This window comes from Thermobia domestica, chromosome 6 (assembly GCF_964235325.1).
Source record: "Thermobia domestica chromosome 6, izTheDome1.hap1.1, whole genome shotgun sequence".
Taxonomy (NCBI): Eukaryota; Metazoa; Arthropoda; class Insecta; order Zygentoma; family Lepismatidae; genus Thermobia; species Thermobia domestica.
In genome coordinates this window covers 116,590,472-116,611,747 of record NC_137459.1, presented here as the reverse complement: position 1 = coordinate 116,611,747, position 21,276 = coordinate 116,590,472, and the positions used below count along the sequence as shown (strand labels likewise).

General features: G+C 38.4%; 1 protein-coding gene across 3 annotated transcripts in view; it reads right to left on the bottom strand.

The window, feature by feature from the left end:
• Nucleotides 1-21,276, bottom strand: part of LOC145688161 (uncharacterized) — a 351,061-nt gene that overhangs the window by 116,287 nt on the left and 213,498 nt on the right. For all 3 annotated transcript variants that reach the window (XM_081761987.1, XM_081761989.1, XM_081761988.1), the window contains one exon: nucleotides 81-316. In XM_081761987.1, coding sequence (XP_081618113.1) covers nucleotides 81-303 — 223 coding nt within the window. In that variant the 5' untranslated portion in view covers nucleotides 304-316. The remainder of the gene's footprint in view (nucleotides 1-80; nucleotides 317-21,276) is intronic.

Below are 21,276 nucleotides of genomic sequence, written 5' to 3'. Positions count from 1 at the left end.
TGAATACTACATCTAAATATATATACACAAATATATAATTATCCTCCATTACACTACAGTAAGAATGCTCATATACTTACTTCCCACTGTCTGGGTCCCTGCACATTTATAAATGTCACGTTTACTTGCACTGCTGCCGGATATGAAGCATAATATTATGATCACTAGCACGGTAGTCCAGTAATGCAAAATCCGAAGTTTCACCCTTTTCAAGCACCAACATTGAGCTTCTTTAGATAATCGTTGAGACCAGCACAACGACTTTGATGGCAGACGGATTTCTCGCATCTTGAGTTCGCTCATTAAGCGTCAAAACCTGTACAAAAAAAGAAAAAAGAAATCAATCTTCAGAATTTTTAACAGAAATCATACATAATTTTATTTATTTATTTTTTTCACTAAGTGTCAGATAACCTACATTTCCAGTTTATATTGAAAACATTATACTATGAAAGATGAAATGGATTTTTTTTTAAAAAAAAAAACAGAGCCTATTTTGAACGGTATCATCACAGCATTCGTCTAGTAAGACTAGTCATGGAGAGACGACTTAAAACACCCGGGAATAGAATTCAAATCCATACCTTTTCAATTGCAAAGCAAGAGTGATAACCTTTCATTTACACCCGTTGAGTCATGGGCGTTCGTAGGGGGCGGGAGTCGAACGAGTCGACCGACCCTCCCCTGGAATCTAGTGAGTACAGGCTAATATCTCTAAAATAAGAAAGTAATTGTTTCAAATAAAAAATGTATTTTTTCTTAAAGAAAGAAGGATGTTTATAAAACTGGAGCTTCATATTGTTTAAATACATAAAACATCTTATCTACGCATTTTCACCTGATGCACAGATGTAAAATGCTTATTATGACAATATCTTGAAATTGTTTTCTTGGCACTCAAGAACAGATTACTTTGACCTGCTAAACCTTTTGGTGGGTCTTCCAAGTCAAATGTCAGGAAAATAAGGTAGCATTACTCCGTCTTCCCAAGTAACCAAAACTTCTTTGAAGAAAGAGAAGGCACACCCATCGTTAAAAATATGCATTGCTCTCTCTCTCTCTCTCAATCTCTGCGTTGCTTATATGAAATCCCTACAAACAAGTGACTTGCGTTGGGTCAAGTGCACAATTGAAACTAAATATTTGAATTCAGCGGGCGGTTTCCTCTATAAATCGAAGAAAGGCGTTGTTTGTGTCTTCCCAGGAGAGCAAGGACAAGCACGCAAAACGGAACATCTTTAAAAATAAAGGGGGGACGTGAGTTCGCTGGCTTGGGGATGGCTCGCTCTTTTTTTCTTTGTTGAAACAATGAAAGAGACTGTATTTATTGCCTCCCTATTTCCTCGCCCTTCCCCGTATTCAAAAGCAAGACCCATAAAGCTATGACCTGCTACTTGTCACCAATAATGACTACTCGCTAATCCATATTTCAAGGTTGGGTAAATGACCTGCCTACCAAACTTCCTTTGCATGGAATGTTATTTTCGACTGATAAGGGATGCTAATAAAATATACCATCTGTTGCCAGTTAGGCATTATAAATTTCTATTTGTGGTAGCTAGTCAATGTTTCAAGAAAAAGAGGTCAAGTTAGTTCAGTTGAGTTCTTGACTGTGTGGAAACCGCTTGTTGATATTTGTTTCCAATTTATTTTAATTTGTGCGTGTAATTAAACTAATAGTAGCCTTTTTCTCTGCTCCGACAATGGACAGGAAAAACAAAGATTGATATATTCTTAAAAGAAACTACTTTTTCTAAAGATACTCTGTACTTCTTCTGCAGAATGTGTTGGTGCAAAAGTGAAGTTAAGTGATAGTGGAGAAGTGGAGTTATCAAATGACAGCGAAGTGAGTGTATTTTCCTCCAAATGTTCCAAATTAGATTCCACATTTTCTGACAGTGTTTTAAATGACGTGATTAGCTATGATCCCAAACATATTGGCAATTATGTTGATTTAAATTCCCAGGCATGTTTGTTGGACACTGACAAGTATGATCTAGAATCTCCATGGAAGCCTAGCCAAACGTATAATTTTAAACAAGATGCTGTGACTGGAAAGCGTCCTTTTCTATACAAATGGTTTAGTCAGTTTCCTTGGTTTTCATACTCTAGAAAGCTACAGGGAGGGCTATGTAGGCATTGTGTTTTATTTCAGCCACCTATAAGAAGGGGATTTCAGGGGTCTTTTATTGCAACTCCATTCCAAAAGTACAATGACTTTTTTGCCTGTGCTCGTTCACACGAAAAATCGGAGTGGCTCATCGCATCTACAGAACGTGTTCAAGCTTTTTCAAACGTTATGACTAACAAAACTTTACCTGTTGAACAGAATGTAAACGAAGCAGCTCAGAAACAAGTTAAGGAGAAAAGGGAAAAGCTATCATCTATTATTGAGTCAATTGTATTTTTTGCAACACGTGACTTATCTTTGAGAGGGAAGGATTTCAATTCCGGTAATTTCTATTGTCTCCAATTTGGGGTGGATTCTGACGATGGTTTATTAAAACAGCACTTTGAGACTGCCGCCAAGTATGTGTACTCAGAATGAGCTTATATCTATTGCCGGTAATGTTTTATTCCGAAATTACATAAAACCTAAGATTATGTCTTCCAAGTACTACAGCGTGCTGGCAGACGAGACAGCCGATATTGCAGGTATAGAACAATTATCGATAGGAATTCGATTTTATGACCCCAGTGAAAATAAAGTACGCGAAGACTTCATCGGATTCATTCCATTAGATGAGTTCAATGCCGAACACTTTGCCAAGAATTCTAAAGGTTTTAGAGGAGACCGGTTTATCTGAATGTGAACTTGTTGGACAAGGCTTTGATGGCTGTTCTACCATGGCACGGCGTAGTAATGGAGTGCAAAGTATTATTAGGAAAAATGTTCAAAAGCATTTTTTTTTTTACCACTGCGCTTCACATAAGCTAAATCTTGTTGTTAACATATTGTGTTCCGTTTCCGATATACGCAACATCGTCGACACTGTTAAAGAAATCATTACTTTCTTTCGTGAAAGCCCATTGAGAAGGAAACTTATTCCTAGCACCCCACTTCTTTCAGATACTAGATGGCTTTCTAAATACAATAGCATAAGAATATTTTCTGAACACTTCGTTCAAATAATGCGTGCATTAGAAGACTTATCTATAGATTCTCCTGTTTTACATAGAAGAAGCAATGCTTATCGCCTTTTCCGTACAGGATCTACAGGTAGTTTCATACTTTCTTTGGTAATTATCAGTAATTATTCTTCCTATCTTGAGTCATAAACGCAAATTTTACAAGGAATCCAATTTAACTTAATGACAGCAAAGTCTCGAGTTGATTGGTATATTTAGAAATCACAGAGTAAACGCAGAAGATACTTTTAAAGCGATTTTCCAAAAGTGCAACAGTGTAGCGAAAGAACTTGATATTCACTTAACAGTTCCAAGAACTTCGTCTCGCCAAGTTCATCGTGCTAATCCCCCGTCTACTTGCAGAGAAGAATATTATCGCAGAACAATTTTTGTCCCATACATCGATTCTCTTTTACAGTGACTAAATAACAGATTTTCTGAGGATAATAGTCCAGGTTTCTCCCTGTTTGCATTACATCCATCCGAGATGAGAAATCTTTCTAAGTCTCAGTTCTTGGAGAAGATGGAAGAAGTAAGCCGACCGTACAAGATAGAAAATGTCATTTCTCAGGCAGAATGCTGGTTTGATTTGTGGAGACAGAAATCTGGATTCTGCCAATTTAGGAAAAAAAAAAAAACCTCTCTCTCTTCAACTTGATGGGCCAATCTACATTTTATCCAGCAATAAAAGAGTAAATTCGAATTTCTATTAACTTCCTGTTACAACTTGTACCGTTGAAAGAAGCTTTAGTACATTAAGGCGTGTTAAAACTTGGTTAAGATCTACCATGTCTGAAGAACGATTAACAGGATTATGCATGATGAGTCTCCATTGATAAACTGTACAAAAGAACAAAACAGAATTTATATCTGCTGTGTTGGATGCCTTCGGAAAAGAGCCAAGACGTGTACAATTTTGGTTCAAAAAGTAACGCATATAAAGTATTGATTGGTTATTATTCGTGTGCTATGTGAATCTTGTTTTAATATTTATTAGAGTAATTTAGATGAAGCAAATTTAGTGTTTTTTAATTAACCACGTGACTTTGAAAAGAGCCATTATCAAACAAACTTCCCAGATATGCAAAATTTCTGCATTAGTAGTACTTCATTAACTGCGATTCGTATAATGAATAATAAAGGATACAAATTCGTACTTCAAATCAAACTTAATAAACAATTTAGTTGTGTGAGTGAAATCTGAAATGGTTTTAGTTACCAGAAATATGAGGACGTTGGCAGACTGATAGTGATCTTTATTGTGATAATCCTGAATGTGGTCTCTCCTGCTATTGGCAAGTAATATATACTTTTTTATTTTAAATTTTCTGTTCAGCGTTGATGAAAGTTCATGTTGCTCTTATATGAATAAAACGTATTTCCATTTGACTCGAAGTGCATATGTCATATTGACTTGTTAAATATAAGAGAAAGAAAGAAATATTTTAGAAGAGGACTCTGGGAAAGGTTGTGCTACAAAAATTTTGAAGTAGTCTGTACAATCTTGGTGTACAATGTATATTAGGGTGGAGCGTTTTGCACTTTTGTTGGAAATTCGATGATGGCTAGTGCGGGAAAGGTGCCATTAGTTTCACCGAACTTACTGATCTTTTAAAAAATTTTTGGACAACCCCTTACCCTGTCCCAACGGACTTAAAGTTTTTTAAGTGTTTGGTTAGGCAACACACACAATACCAATGACAGAAAAGCTACTTGTGGTCGTTTTTAGAGTTACCTGATGGCTATAATACAATTATTTTATTAAAAGAAACTTGTAGCAATGCCAGTAAATAATTTTAAAATGTTTATGAGTCAAAGTACAACCATATTAGCTCAGTTGTTGGAATTAATGTCCAGATTTTGTTTGGAATGCCACGTTAACGATGATTATAGGCATAGATCTTGATACAACAAGATTTGTTTTTGGCAACTCTTCGCTTGTTATGTAACCAACAGCAAATGCCATCTAGCGGCAGGCTACACAACTTCGTGGTTGGTTGCTTTGCCCACGCTCTTCGAGCGTCGTCCCAACGTCAGGCTCCGTCCAGAAGATTCGCGCACCTTCCGCTCGCCTCGTTGGCTCCAGAACCAACGCCGAAGTTTCTAGAATATTCTCGCTCGAAGTTCGGCGATGGTATAAATATTGCGTACTTCGGCCAACCAATCCAACAGGCCAGTTTATTGCAGCTTAAGCTTTAACGGTGTTAGTTCGCTACTGTTTAATACAGAGAGTTTGTGCATTGCACCTAAAGTTACAGTCTTCTTAGTGCGATACGATTCAGACACATTTTGTATACTTTGGTTTCCAAATTCGGAAGCAATGGAAAGCAAGATGAAGAAAAAGCATCATAGCGGACCAACGCGGGAAAATGTGAAACGAGGCTTATTTGGCACTCCAAGTGAAATGAGTGAAGTGCAGTTACCCACGTACGCTGACGTTATGCGACATTATCATTGGTTTCGAAGTGGTTTAAGTGGTGACGAAAGTGTAACTAAATTACCGGTGACTGACATTTGTAAACTATTTGGACAAAGAGTTGTACATATTTGGCGTAAAGCAAGCATTCATGTGATTTCAGAAAAGAGAGTTTTTGACATGCTGAAAACATTTTATAGTAAGTGTCGCACCAAGGAAAAACATTTCAGTCGACACGGACAAGAAGCAATACTTCGTGCAGGTTTTGTTGCACACGCGGAAAAGTCTCTTTTTGATATTGCGTCTTGCAAATGTAAAACCGCCGAAGATTACAACTGTGAGAGGACACGCAATATTCCAAAACGAGAATTCAAGTTTCTTTTGGACCAGAGAACATCACGGAAAATGAGCACTGGTAGCATTGACATCCGAACAAGCAAATCTCTGTCAAAGATGTTTTCCCGTAAAGTGAACAGATTTAAGGGGCAGACAACCAAGAAAGACGCTGGAAGTGTTGAAGCAAGTCCATCAACTAGTGGATTAGGCATAGGCAGGTCAAAGATACTGGCGTCGTCAGGGGAATCCAGCGAAGCTGTTGAATCGGGAAGCACGTCGGGATCTGACTTCGAGGCGCGACCAAGAAGGAAATATAGCCTAAAGCACATCTGTCTTCAAATTACAGCGGAGGCAGCGTTTAGAACTGGAGCTTCAGACAGACAGGTTGCTTTGATCGCTTCTGCCGTACTTCAGCACGCGAGACTCATAACGCCAGAGGACAAAAATCTTGTTGTTGACAGATCTAAGGTACGAAGAGGAAAAGATAATCTGTGTGAGAAGATCCAGAAAGAAAAGGCTCATCTAGGCCGGGCGATTACAAGTATCTACTTCAACGGAAAAAATGATGCAACTCTTGTGCAAGAAAAAAATAACGGCAAACTACGAAGACGAGAGGTTACAGAAAAGCATATCACAGTTCTACCGGAGCACGGTTCAGAATACTTGGGTCATGCCACACCTAAGTCAGGTGCTGGCAAGGATATTGCCGACTCTACATTGGAGCTTTTAGAGAAGAACCAGTACGACGTGTCAAGTCTTGAGGCAGTCGGCAGCGATGCTGAAGCCACGAACACAGGATGGGATAACGGCTTGATAAGCCAGACACAAAGATCCTTAGGAAAGGAACTGCAGCATCTCATTTGCCTTCTTCATACCAACCAGTTGCCATTTCGACACCTGCTTACCGAATTGGATGGTGGGACGACCGGACCCAACGCTTTCTCCGGCCCCATCGGAAAGAAATTAAAGGATTGTGAACGTCCACCGATCGTCTCCTTTACACCCATTCCCGTTGAATGGGTGTCTGAAATAGAAAAACCAGATGGTTGAAGCAGCGACCAGAATTATCTCTTTGAAATTTGTAATGCTGTTGCTACAGGAATGTGTACTACCGATCTAGCAAACAGGAAACCAGAACCATTATTAAATTCACGATGGCTTACATTGACCTGTAGGGTGTTTCGCCATTACATCAGTACTGATAAACCTAGTTAAAGTTCGTGTCTACTTTGCCAGTATATTGTTAAAGTATACGCTCCCGTCTGGTTTTCAATACGGCAAAATCCTTCGTGCGAAATGGACGCCATGCATCTGTTTAGCATAGATAAGCTATCACGTTTTCTGCCAGAAAATCTTCAACACATAGTTCATTCTGTTCTACAAACAAACGTATACTACGCTCATAATGAAATCCTGCTGATAGCGATGACAGCAGATGAAAATCCGCATATGCGACGTTAGGCTGGAGAAGGATAAAAAAGTGCCGCAGCCAGAAGACTCCGAGATAAAGCCGCCCACGTGATTCATTGTTCCGAAATTAAACTTTACAGCTGTAAATTACTACGACATGATTAATTGGCCTAAATGTCTAACAGAGCCGCCAATCACACTAAACATAACGGATCAGCAGCTTGAAGAAAACATCCGAACTTCAGCTACTCTAACAACATTCCCTTGCCATAGTAAAGCTGTGGAACGCACAGTGAAGCTGGTGTCCGAGGCAGCGTCGAAAAAGTGCGGCCAGAACGCAAGAGATATCTACGTTAGAGCCAAACTGAAGTCTAGAACAAGAATGCCCCGCTTCGAGACCAAGAAGAACTACGTGACCTAAGGTCAAATGTTAACGTATGCCTACTAGGTGAATGGGTGGGCGGAACTCGATGTGCAACCACCTCCCCGTGGTGAGTTCTGGATTATTTTGCGTATAGAGCAGAATAAGCGAAAAGTTGCACATAGAAAATCGTGTTATATCAAGGGCTATGCCTATAATCATCGTTAACGTGGCGTTCCAAACAAAATCTAGACATTAATTAAAATAACTAAGCTAATATGGATGTATTTTGACTCAAACATTTTAAAATTATTTACTGGCATTGCTACAAGTTTTTTTTTTAAATAAAATAATTGTATTATAGCCACCAGGTAACTCTATAAACGACCGCATGTAGCTTTTCTGTCATTGGTGTTTGCGTGTTGCCTAACCAAACACTTAAAAACTTTAAAGTCCGTTGGGGCATGGTAAGGGGTTGTTCAAAAAAAATAATAATAAATAAATAAATAAATAAAATAAAAATAAATCAGTAAGGTTTATTTTCCGCACTAGCCGTCATCGAATTTCCAACAAAAGTGCAAAACGCTCCACCCTAATGTATATAGATTATTTTTAGGTAATTCATTTTGTCATCTAATTTCATTTCGTATTTATTGTCTTTCGTAGCTTTACAATAATAATAATATCAAAATAAATAATATTTTCGTGTTTTGTAGTAATAGAAAAGGGAAAATGCTACTAAAAGGAAGCAGGGGTGTCTTTTTAGATCATTTCAGATTTGGCTTAGGGGAGGGGAAGGCCCCACCGACATTCACGGGTTTTACTAGTATATTAGTAGACAGTTGAGTAAAGTATATTGTTTCTCAAACTCAGGGAGGGGAAATTGCTCTCTGCCCCCTAAACGACGCCCCTGAAAGGAGGTTATGACTTCTTTTTCGAAAATACGGGAGCACATTAAATGGTTTAATATCTTACTCAATCCTCCAGACAACAATTACTTCGATTTTTATTTTTCTGATAATAATAATAATAATAATATTTCCTGGAATGTATGCAACATATTAATCTTTATAGGGCTTTGAGTTTGTGTAATCTGAATTCCAACAAGACAAAAATCATATAATATCAAGCTAATCTTTTTGACCCCACCTGGGAAATTTTCTACGGGCGCCTCTGCGTTTAGTTGTATTTTTAAATCACAGTAAATACCCACAGTTACAGATTTTTGTTATGCATTTATTTTTCGAAAGTTTAGAAGGTCCATATTCAAGTAGATCTATTCCGTTTAAACTTTTTGGGTTAACCATAACTGAACGTACGAATTTTATAGTTATGTATTTTTGTTTCGCTTCGGTTATATCGAATATATGAAGGAAAATTTGTTACAGTCTGCTAATTAATAACAACAATAATTAGAGCTAAGAATTATTTGTTCCACACCTTAATCCCTTTTTGCTTTTAAAATGTTCAAGTTAGCTTACGTTGCAAAGAAAACATTGAATAAACACTACTAACTGCGTTTTTGGTTGCACTTTTTCAATGTAAATTGCTTTTTGCATTTTTTCTCATCATCTTTTCGCTCCTTTTAAACCTTTTTGACTCTTTTACCGAATTTTATTACTCTAACAACCAAACAGTTAAACAAAAATTAAAGTTTTAAGAGTTAATCAATCATAATATCTGGTTACAGGGGTGTAGCCACGGGGGGCCCATCGGGGTCAGGCACCCCCAAATGCTTTCCTGGTTCCCCCAAATGACCAGCTTTAAAACATCATCGTGAGATTACTTCGCTTCAGTCATTTAAAAATAACAAAGTTTATATATAATTAATAATTTACGGCAAAATAGTATTTTACCATACCGATCGAAAAATAGTATGGTATCTCTTCCTTATAGCGATCGGAAAATAGTATGGTATACTTTTCTGTAACAGCAGATTACACAATTTACGGCGATTAATATTTCACAGTATGAAGACAATCGTTTTAACAAAGTATTTATAAATATTACCATAAAACGATAGTACTGAAATAAATTGTAAGTACATTATTTATTTATATACTGTGAGTAGTGTTTAAAAAAAAACATTTTTTATCAGATGGAAAATTTTGTGAAAAACGACGTTTTTATTCAGTTTTTCAGTTTGGATTTCATTCGCTTTTTTAAAATGCTACTTCGTGTAAAACAGTAAGTGAGATATAGCTGTTAGTAAAATAATTATGTTTTTTAGTCACGAATAATAAATAAATTAAATTAGAAATTAGAAAGGAAATTAAGTGTAACTTCAAAGAAATCAGTCTTATGTTACCAAAAGAGTTCTTTCGCTTTCTGGGTAGGTCTGTGTTCAATTGGCCCACACACGATGAGTTGAATGCGAATGGAGATAAGGCAAAGGCCAGTTGTTGATGTTGGTATATCCAACATACTACCTGGTTGTGGCAGTTCAGTTACACCGTGAACTTGCGTAAGAATAGAGTGAACACGGAACCACCACAGAGCTTCATAAGGGCGTGCATGCCGTACGACATCAAACTGGGGTCAAACGCCGCTACAGTGGCCTTTGGTGTGGGTGTCGTGATCTACGTGGACAGTGCAGCGGTGGTTTAAGAAATTTAAGGACGGTGACGGAAACACTCGAAGATGCACCACGTGCCGGAAAGCCAACACATGTACCAAATGAAGATCTTCATGCAGCAATTGAGGTGAACAGTGGCCAAACATGTGAGGAACTGGGACTACAACTTAGTGTGAGTGGAGAAACCATTTGTCAGCACCTCCATCAACTGGGGAAACACTACTGAGTGGTACGGAAGTGGGCGTACCCCTAATTTGTGTTTTCTTACGGTTTTAGGTTTTACCCACATTTGTTTGGTAACATTGCTTGGCATTAGACAATGCTCTTTGGGGTTTCATAAAGCAATAAGTAAGAAACACTAGTTATCACACAACGCAGGAATTACGAGCAGCTATGGAACACGCCTTCACCCTCGTGACTCCGTGTATCTCCGCAAAACATCTGCGAAAACTTGGCGTAGAATTCAGTTATGTTACGACATGGATGGTGATCATACCGATGTTTATGACTCTTAAGACTTCAAGATAATTGTGTACAGACATTCTACCATAACTAAACTATACTGTTGAAACTAACCCACTTCCGGACCACACTGTACAAGTTGGGTCAATGGATCCACATGAATTGACTCCAGGCCAGAAGGCAACGCGAGCAGACACCTGTGTTTTTTTACTGTCTCGTCTGAGAAAAGAAGCATTTCTGGGCAGGGTGTTGAAATGTGATGAGAAGTGAGTCTTGTACGAAGTTCCACGGCGCCATCATCATTGGTTAGCATCCCATGAACCGCTTGCAAAGCAGCCGAAACCAACACTGCAACAGAAGGTCCTCCTGTGTGTTTCATGAACTGCTCGCGGCATCGTGCATCGGGAACTGCTGCCAGCTGATCAGAGCATCAATAGAACTGTGTACTGTCAGCAGTTGAGCCGTGTTCAAGAAAAACTTAAAACCGGAGCCATACTTCGGAATCACAAAGGGGTCCTTCTGTTACAGGACATCGGTAAGCCCTACGTGCCTAGGATGGTTCGGGACATCATTCTACGCCTCCGATGGGAAACACTATTGCATCCACCATACTCCCCGAATAATTGCACCGTTCGATTATTACCTGTTCCATTCCTTGGGCAATCACCTTAGAGGGCGCCAGTTCAAATCCCTAGTAGAGGTGCAAAATGCACTTGATACCTTCTTCGCTTCACGGTCCACCAAGTTCTACCGAGATGGAATCCTTGTCCTTCCAGAACGTTGGCAGAAGGTCGTTGATGCTTATGGGGACTATTTTTGATCTTCCAGGTACGTCTTGGGTGACATACAAATGTTCGGAGGTGGTGGGTGAGAAAGCGATAGAACTTTCTTGGTTACCTTTATAGATAGGTTCTGTGTATTGAAATAGTTATGCACAAAGGTATAATGTTTGTTCCCGGACAGTAGTTCTTGGTTGAACATAAAAATACCTGGAATATAATTTATGAAGAATTATTATTATTATTATTAAAACAAATTAATAATAATAAATTATTATTATTATTATTATTAATCTAAAAAAAACTATTTTTAATTTTAGGGAAGGAAACCAAATTTTTCCAGTTTTTTCTGGCTTCAAAAACACTAGCTGCAACACATGTTTTTGTGTTTTGCACATTGTAACTGGCCCCCTTCAAAAACGACGGGCTCGTCCTACAGAAACCTGCTGGCTATACCCCTGTCTAGTTATCACATTATATACTGTCATCTTGCACTATCTGTGTTGCTAATATGATAACAAGAAGTTTGGTTCGAGTTTGTACACTTCAGTATCAGTTTCATGTCAATAGTTTGAACTCAGGTGTGGATCCAGGACGGACTTCTGCGGGGAGGGGGGGGGGTGAAATACTATTACTTAGAGCTACTTTTAAGAGCTCTAAACTCTGAGATGGGTTCTATTTATATATAAAATAATAAAGTTTTCTCTTCTTGGGAAGGAGGGCAATCGCCCCGATCGTCCCCCTGGATCCGCCCCTGGTTTGACTATCGTACATCAACTTTTAGGTTTACATTTTTTATTTCTCGGAAACTACACAAAACGATTTAAACTCACCCACATTTTGTTCAGCTCAGTGAAATCTATGAACTGATATGTGCCTAGTCTTTGGATATTTTGTTTCGTTAAACACTTATAATACAGAATTAGTGATACAGATATTGAAATATGGAAGTTGTAAATACATAGTGATCTTTGCCGCTTCTAAATAAATAGAATATTTGATTTTCAGCATGGATTTCAGAAGTATTACTGAGATATTATGCAAATTTTATCGTTTGTAGTTACTTCCATCCCTTTTTTCATAAATATTATCATCTTGTTGAATACGTTCTTGGAAAGACCATGAATCCCACATATGGCTCTAAACGTTTAACCAACAAATTTTTATTTATTTATTTATTTATTTATTTACGTATTTCAAAATAGGCACACAGCAATTACAATATGTACTGATATAAATTTTATGGTCAGCTTCGGAAGGGAAGTTCATAGATGATAATAGGGTGATGCAAATAAAATGTCTGCCCACAAGTATGTCATTTCCAAACAAACAAACAAACAAACAAAAAAAACCTACAATTCCTGGTTAATCGAAATAGTCGCACTCTGGAACCACATTCCTCAGCAAACGACTGGATTCCGTGGCGAAAGGAGTCTACATTCTGCAATGTAAAGAACTCCCCAACCACACGTTCAATCACTGAACCGCCCGATCACCAGAGAAGGTCTTATCCTGCAAGAAGTAATCAAGATGCCGGACAGAAGATAGCTAACGGGATATATATCGGGCGAGTGAGGACGGGTCTCACACTGCAACTCATGGAGACCCTGTATTATTCTTTCAACGACATGTGGGCCAACATTGTCATGCAACATGAACACACTATGCCTATTGATCACTGCTGGATACTTGCTGACAAGTTTGTGGTGCGTTTCGTGGTATTGAGCAATGTAACGACCTGCACCGATCGTTTATTTTCGTCTAAGGACGACATGATGGATAACTCCCACCATAGACTACCATATCAACAGAAAACACTTTTTGTGGGTGGAGATGTAGTTTAGAAAATCGTCCTTTATGTTAACCGCAATCGAACCATTGTCTTCACCGTTCAAATTGACATAGCAGCTCTATTTTTAATTTAAAATGACATCCAGATACAGGAAACCTTCCTTAGACTCAAGAGAACTGCACACATCTAGAAGGCAATTCTTGCTGGCCGGTGTCAACTCATGTGACACCAATAAGTCAAAATTCTTTACGTTACCGATTGCACGGAGCCATCGAACAACACTGGTATAGTATATGCCTAATTCGTCTGCAATGACGCAATCGATTTTTCAAGAGTCTGCTTACGCGGTGTTCTTTGAAGAGCACTACCGAACATGAAGTTAGTCGATGCTCACGTGACTAATTTTGTAATTTTGTCACTGTAACGAAATGGTACAAACCAACTACGAATGAGTGTTTATTTGCCTCTTTTAACCCATATGCACTCTCAATATTTTGTTTTTCAGCTTGCTGTCCAGAATATCCCAGTTTCAATTCATAAAAAACTTGAATTATGTTTTCTCCACGGTGCGTTTTGTTATGATCTTGTTCAATAAGCAAAGTTTTTGACTGTTTCGGTACTCCAGCCTGTTTGGTACACACATACAAAGTTTTTAACGTCAGATTTGTGAACTTAGTCCATCCATGTGATATAATGCTGAGCTGAATTTCCGACTATAAATCAAAGCAGACATTTCACTAGAACTAGCATAATAATAATAATAATAATAATAATAATAATAATAATAATAATAATAATAATAAACCAGAGTATTTGAATCCGTTACCACGTATATAACCACGCTACAACATACATTTGTTACCAAATAGATTTCACATCTATACACAATAAGATTGATAGAAATCTGAAAGTATCGGTTTAATATTATAAACTTATTTCCAGGTTAATGAAGACAACAATAAAAGAAAATGATTGATGAAACAAGTAGCAGTGTGACGTGTACGTCACGTGAAGGATTTTGGTTAATATGGCGTGATATTTTTTCAATATTGAAACTGGAAGTGATAGTAGATTAGAATGGAGATCGAGCATATTCCTGGGACACGTAATTGATTACAGAAAACAGCCTCTCGACATTTATTACCGTTTTTACTCTATAATGACCAACGTTGAAGCCGGAAGTGGTTGATTTGTGCCATTTTCGGTTTGAATAGAGAGTTAGGGGGAAGATGGTACCTATTTATAGAACACTAAATTGATTCCAAGAAATCGCTTCTCGCTACCTATTACCGGTTTTCTGTACAGTAGTCAACGTAAAAAGCAGAAAAGTTTATTTGCTACCACTTTCGGTCTCAATATCATACAGGGTCGCCCAAAAGTAGGTATACCCCCCTGCATTGATCAAGTATAACGTTCTAGTTTATGGGTTTATTTGCTTCTGCTGTTAACCGCGATCCGAGCTTAAGGTATAAGTAAAACGACATTAAGAACAAATAATAAAGAAACTAGGTCTAACAATAAGAAATTAATACAGTGAGCTAATCAGTACGGGACTGTATACCTACTTTTGGGCCACCCTGTACAGCAACTTGATTGTTAACTCTTGACTATCTACATCCTGGTCAAAACTGATGGTGATTCATCAAGTAGCTCTTTATATTTCTTGTTACCCGGCCTGATACATGTAGAGTAAAAAGTATATTTGGTGAACCAAACTTATTTAGTTAATACAATAATAAATTAGGGATGTAGGTTACACATGGAAGAGACCTTCATATGAGTTTTCCTTTGCAAATATAACTGAAGGAAAATTGAAATCTATCTAGTGTTCCTTAATTTCACAGGCTAAGACTACAAGGTAGATAAAATTACATTAATAACGAAGTGAACATGCTGTTAGCTGGAACTAGCAGCTTCCAAACGGTGTGAATTTTAGAGTTTAAAAATCATGAAGCATTTAATGGATTTCCAGACAGATACAGTACCCAATCAACGCTTCTAGCGGGAAATTCTCAGCACTGTAAAGCTAACTAAGAAAATTCTGTCGCTTTTTCACCCACCAACTTCGAACATCGGTATGTCACGTAAGACGTACCTGGAAGATCAAAAATAGTCCCCATAAGCATGGACGACCTTCTGCCAACGTTCTGGAAGGCCATGGATTTCATCGCGGTAGAACTTGGTGGGCCATGAAGCGAATTATGTATCAAGTGCATTTTACACCTCTACTAGGGATTTGAACTGGCATCCTCTAAGGTGATTGTTCAAGGAATGCAACAGGTGAAAATCGGACGATGCAATATCCGGCGGATGCTATAACGTTTCCCATCCAAGCCACAGAATGGTGTCCTGCGTCATCCTAGTGACGTGGGGCTTAGCGTTGTCCTGTAACAGAAGAATCGCTTTGCGATTCGTAAGTGCTGGCTCCAGAGTTTTGAGTTTTTCTTGAATACGGGTCAACTGCTGACAATACACAGTTGCATTGATACTCTGATCAGGTCGTAGTAGTTCCCGATGCACGATGCCGCGAGCAGTCCAGCAAACACACAGAACTTTCTTTTGATGCAGTGCTGGTTTCGGCTGGTTTGGAACCGGTTCGTGGGATGCTAACCAATGATGTCGGCGCCGTGGATCTTCGTACAGGACTCATTTCTCATCACATGTCAAAACCCTGTCCAGAAATGGCTCCTTTCTCAGACGAGACAACAAAGAAACACGGGTATCTGTTCGCGTTGCCTTCTGGCCCAGGGTCAAATCATGTTAGACCCATCGATCCAACTTGTAGTGCTTGTCAACTTGATGGAGGTGCTGCCGAATGGTTTCTCCACTTGCACTGAATTGTAGTCTCAGTTCGTCACATATCTGGTCACTGTTCGCCTCAATTGCTGCCTGAAAATCTTCATTTTGTACATGTGTTGGTATTTCGGCACGTGGTGCATCTTCGAGTGTTTTTCCTCACCGTCCTTAAAACTTGTTAGACCACCGCTGCACTGTCCGCGTAGTCGCGACATCCTCATCAAAGTCCTGGCATATCTTCTGTCCCGTTGCTGCGTCATTTGACCCCAGTTTGAACTCGTACAGCATACACACCCTTATGACGCTTTGTGGAGGTCCCATGTTCACTCTGTCCTTATGCAAGTTCACGGTGTAAGTGAACTGCCACAACCAAGTAGTATGTTGGATATACTCACACCAACAACTGACCTTCGCCTTATCTCCATTCGCATTCAACTCACGGTGTGAGGGCCAATGGAACACACACCTCCACAAAAATCGACAGAACTTTCTTGGCTACCATTATACACAGTCACTCCTTTATAGAAACTTTTATATAGTTTTAACACTATTATGATTTATATTATTGCTAATGGAAAATCAAAGAAGTGTGTCGCTCGATTTCAAAGAAGTTTGAGAATCACTGGCTTAAAGTGAGGAAAAGATATTCCTGATTTTCTAAGTATTCCAATTTCACTCCTTATTTGGTTCATGATGAGGGCACAATAATTTTTAGTTTCGGCACAGTACAGCAAATTGGGGAGCAACTTGAATGAGGAAGTAAGAAATCTGGTCTAGAAATCCAAAACAATTGCAAAGTGAACCGAATATAGTGATTACATATTTTTTTACCAAAAGTCATATTGCTACCTATCGCCTTTCGTAACTTGTATTGCCAGGTAGGTTAGTATAGTAAGCTCTAACATTTCTTTTTTTAAGCAGTCACTCTTAAAATATGTAACGAACGAGCATAAGATGCGTAAGATCCTCAAAATGTATATGCAACAAAGTTTGGCACGAACCTGAGGGAAGAAAAGCTGTGACATGGTTTGATATTAAGACGAACTTTCTCATTTTACATTTGGTATTAAACTGCAAATTCTCTCTTGCCATGTCTAATTTTATGATGATAAAGAGTTCTGTCAGTCGGAAATTAGATTATGTTGCGTAATTTAACTTCCTCGAAATTTTGTCATTTGTCTTTCTACTATCCGATCAGTGTTTTTCCATCTTTTGAGTATCGCATCACGAAGTGACCATGTTAGCGATCCATCGTGACTATCCAATTACGATGTACAAACACGTAAACTATCTGGTCAAATTCCTCAGCTACAAAAGTCCTTCAAGAACGCTTCGTTTAATTTACTACCGGTAGTATTTATATTGTGGGTGGAAAGGAAGACATTAAATACCTACCTCTTTATGAGCACTAAAAGTTTGTGCATTCTCTGTACCAGTAACTTACACGTTTCTAAACTCTAACGGGTATACTACGGCATATATCAAGTTGACGGATTACTGACTATCACATTTTACGCGATTAAATTAATTGCTTGTACCTAATCACTAAAACTGAGCTCGTACGTAGATTCAAGGCTAGAATTTACCTTTAGTATGCGTAAACACTGTAAACAGACCACTCTGGACATATTGGAATGCTACTTTTAACAATTGGCCCTGCCCTTTATAACAGAAAGTGAAGTAATATTACTGTAATAAAATGTAATGGACATGAGATCCGGCATTTTAACCTGCTACGATGTTGTATCGGAAAGTAAGAAAAGTGTACAACATGTTTTTTTTTTTTTTTCTGTTTCTATGTTTCTAAGAACATGGAATTTTAACTTCATAACAAAAATTACCTACTCCTATCTATCCTCGTACTTTCTTTTTCTTACCCGTGTAAATGTACTTTCAACATTTTGAACACACAACTCATCTCCAGAACTACAAGGCAATTTTTGTGTTTATATTCGGTGCTTCATTGCAAATCGTCCGTCCTGATTCATTGTGCGTAGTTTCTGATATAATATTTGTGAAAGAAATGGCCAGTATACACTTCTGATTAAGTTTGCTCAAATTCTAACAATCAGGGTGCGAATTATCGGGGTGAAGAGGGGGATTTCACCCCTCAATCACATTTTGTTCCCCCCGCAAAAAATCAACTGAAGTATCCCCACCGGGGATGCTCGCTTTCCCTCCAAACTATGCTTAGTATAACGCTAAATTTCAATGTTTTTTTTTCATTTCAAAGTATGTCATGAAAGGAACCAAACCCGACCAGAATAAATGTAGTTTTTTTTCTTTAATAGTGAAAACTTACAATCATCCAATGTTTAGATTCATGCTGAGAAAAAGAGTTCTTCGTCAGGTAAAGTATTTCACCATTTATGAAGGGCTATGATTAACTAGCAGTTTGCATAATATACAATAAATAGAACAAGTGGACTTAATAGAACATAAGTGGACTATTATTGCCTGGACATCACTGCCTTTTACAGTTTAGGGAAACTGACTTTTGAAACTGTACTCAAAGTCAAAATTATAAATTCTCTCATGACTATATATTAACGTGCACGCTAGGGATGAGTCCGCAGTGAGAACACATTAGTTAAGGGAGTAAGCGCATAATTTATTTCAGCATTTTCTAATACAACTGGCTTTCCGTGTTGTTTCCGTGTCTGTATAAGCACTTCAACTGGAGCGGGCATTTTAAAGTTAATCCTTAATATCTCCATATTTCTTTTCGCTGTACAGTTTGCTGTTCACACCAATAATGCTGTCTGGAAAACTTTAATGTAATATTTATACTTCATTTGATAACGTAGCACATAATCAATCAACTCAGCCGTAATCAAACAGTAAAGTACTTGTAAGTGTTGACTTCCTGAGTCCCGTCACGGAATCGATATTAAAAAAAAAAAAAAAGTATGGAGAGCGCAGCATTATCGGGAGTAGAAGCGCAAGTCCTAAATTTGAATTGAGAGCTTTTAAATATTTGAAATGATATGAAATGAAATCTTTAAGTTTTATGTCCCGAGGTTATGCCGGTTAGGCTAGAGGAGACGGTGATGATGAGGAATGAATGAAATGGTGGAATGAAGAAAGTGGGAGGAAACGGGAGTACCCCGAAAAACTCCACGCACACGGTGTTTGTCCACCACAAAGTTCACTTGGCGGGGCCTGGGATCAGAGGTGAACCCAAGCACCAGAGATGAACGCTCTACCACTGAGCCACCGCGGCCCCTTTTTAAATATTTGGTCTTCAGTTTAACCTTGATGCCAGAAATCGGGACCAGCAACAATCCATTTCTCGTATGATAAGCTAATACGTAGATTTAAAATATATATATATATTTGGTCTAGGAATTAATTCGTGCGGGTGGACAAGAGATGGCGCAACGAACGGAGCGTCCCACAGTTCCGTGTATCCACACATATGTTGCAAACCCCTGTCATCGCGTATCGTTCGTAGTATAGGGCAGTGGATTAAAGCGTCAACAACACCAGTTTGTAGTTAAGTGAACATGGCGCAATTTGTGCCTGATAAAGTGTTTTTGCGGGGTGTCCTGCTGCATTACTTTAACATGCAGAAAAGTGCGACTGAAAGTCATCGTATTTTGGTGGAAGTGTATGGTGACCATGCTCTAGCTGAGCGAACGTGTCAGAAGTGGTTTGCACGGTTTAGAAGTGGTGATTTCGGCTTGGCAGACCAAGAGTGAGCTGGACAGCCAAAAAAATTTCAAGTCGAAGAATTGACAGCATTGCTCGAGCAGGATTCGTGTCAAACGCAGGAACAACTTGCAGCAGCATTAGGTGTTGATCAAACAACAGTCTCCAAACGCTTGAAAGCCATGGGAATGATTCAAAAGATGTCACATTGGGTTCCACATGAATTGAAAGACAGAGACGTTGAAAGACGAAAAACCATTTGCGAATTGCTGCTTCAACGACAGAGCAGAAAGGGGTTTCTGCATCGAATTATTACGGGTGATAAGAAGTGGATCCATTACGAGAACCCTAAACGAAAAAAGGCCTGGGTGGAACCAGGTGAACCAGGTCCATCACAACCAAAACGAGATATTCACTGTGCAAAGGTTATGCTGTGCATATGGTGGGATATGAAAGGTGTGGTGTACTATGAGCTGCTGCAACCGGGTGAAACTATGAATGGAGAACGTTATCGACGACAATTAATGCGTTTGAAGCAAGCTCTGGCCAGAACACGACCAGAATGGGAGAACAGACATGATAAACTTATTGTTCAACATGATAACGCTCGCCTACATGTCGCAAAACCGGTCAAAATCTATTTAGAAAATGTCGGATGGGAAGTTTTACCCCACCCGCCGTATTCACCAGACGTTGCTCCTTCGGACTACTACTTGTTCGATTGCATGAACAACGATTTGATTGGACAGCGGTTTACTTCTTCAGAAGATATCGAAACATGGGTCTCTGACTGGATCGCTTCCAAGGATGAGGACTTCTTTCGCCACGGAATCCGTACATTGCCTGACAGATGGGCGAAACTGGTGGCTAGCGATGGACAATATTTTTCTTAAGGTATTTATGTATTTTGTGTTTGTACTACAGCTTCAATGTGTGCGTACCAACCGCACGAATTAATTCCTAGACCAAATATATATATATATATATATATATATATATATATATATATATATATATATATATATATATATATATATATATATATATATATATATATATATATATATATAAGTTCGGTTTAACTGATAATTTTAGTGGTTTCAATAATACTGAAGTAGGTTTTCACTTGGAAGGCTCTGTGTAATAACGTAAAGTAGAAGATTTCAATATCAGCGAAAACATTAACATAGTGTTGGCCAAATTATTATGGTAAACGCAGAGTTACGAGATAACCTGAGAAATGATTTGAGTTCTAGCGTATAATGTGTAAGTACGTAAACATTTATTTGAATATCTGCATAAAACAATAGTAAACTAAGATAGATATATACTTTTGGTAGTTAATAATACTTAAAATGTCCGCCCCGGGCCTTCATAACGGCCAATATTCACTGTGACATGCTCAACATATTTGTTTTCTTGTCTCTTTGATTGTATCGTTGTGTGTCCAAATTTCAACAATCCTGTGCCTTAATATCCTTTTATTTGTGCAAACTCCAGCCTTGTTGACAGCATTCTTTAAAACTTTCCACACACCCTCGATTAGATTAAGATCTGGGCTATTGCTAT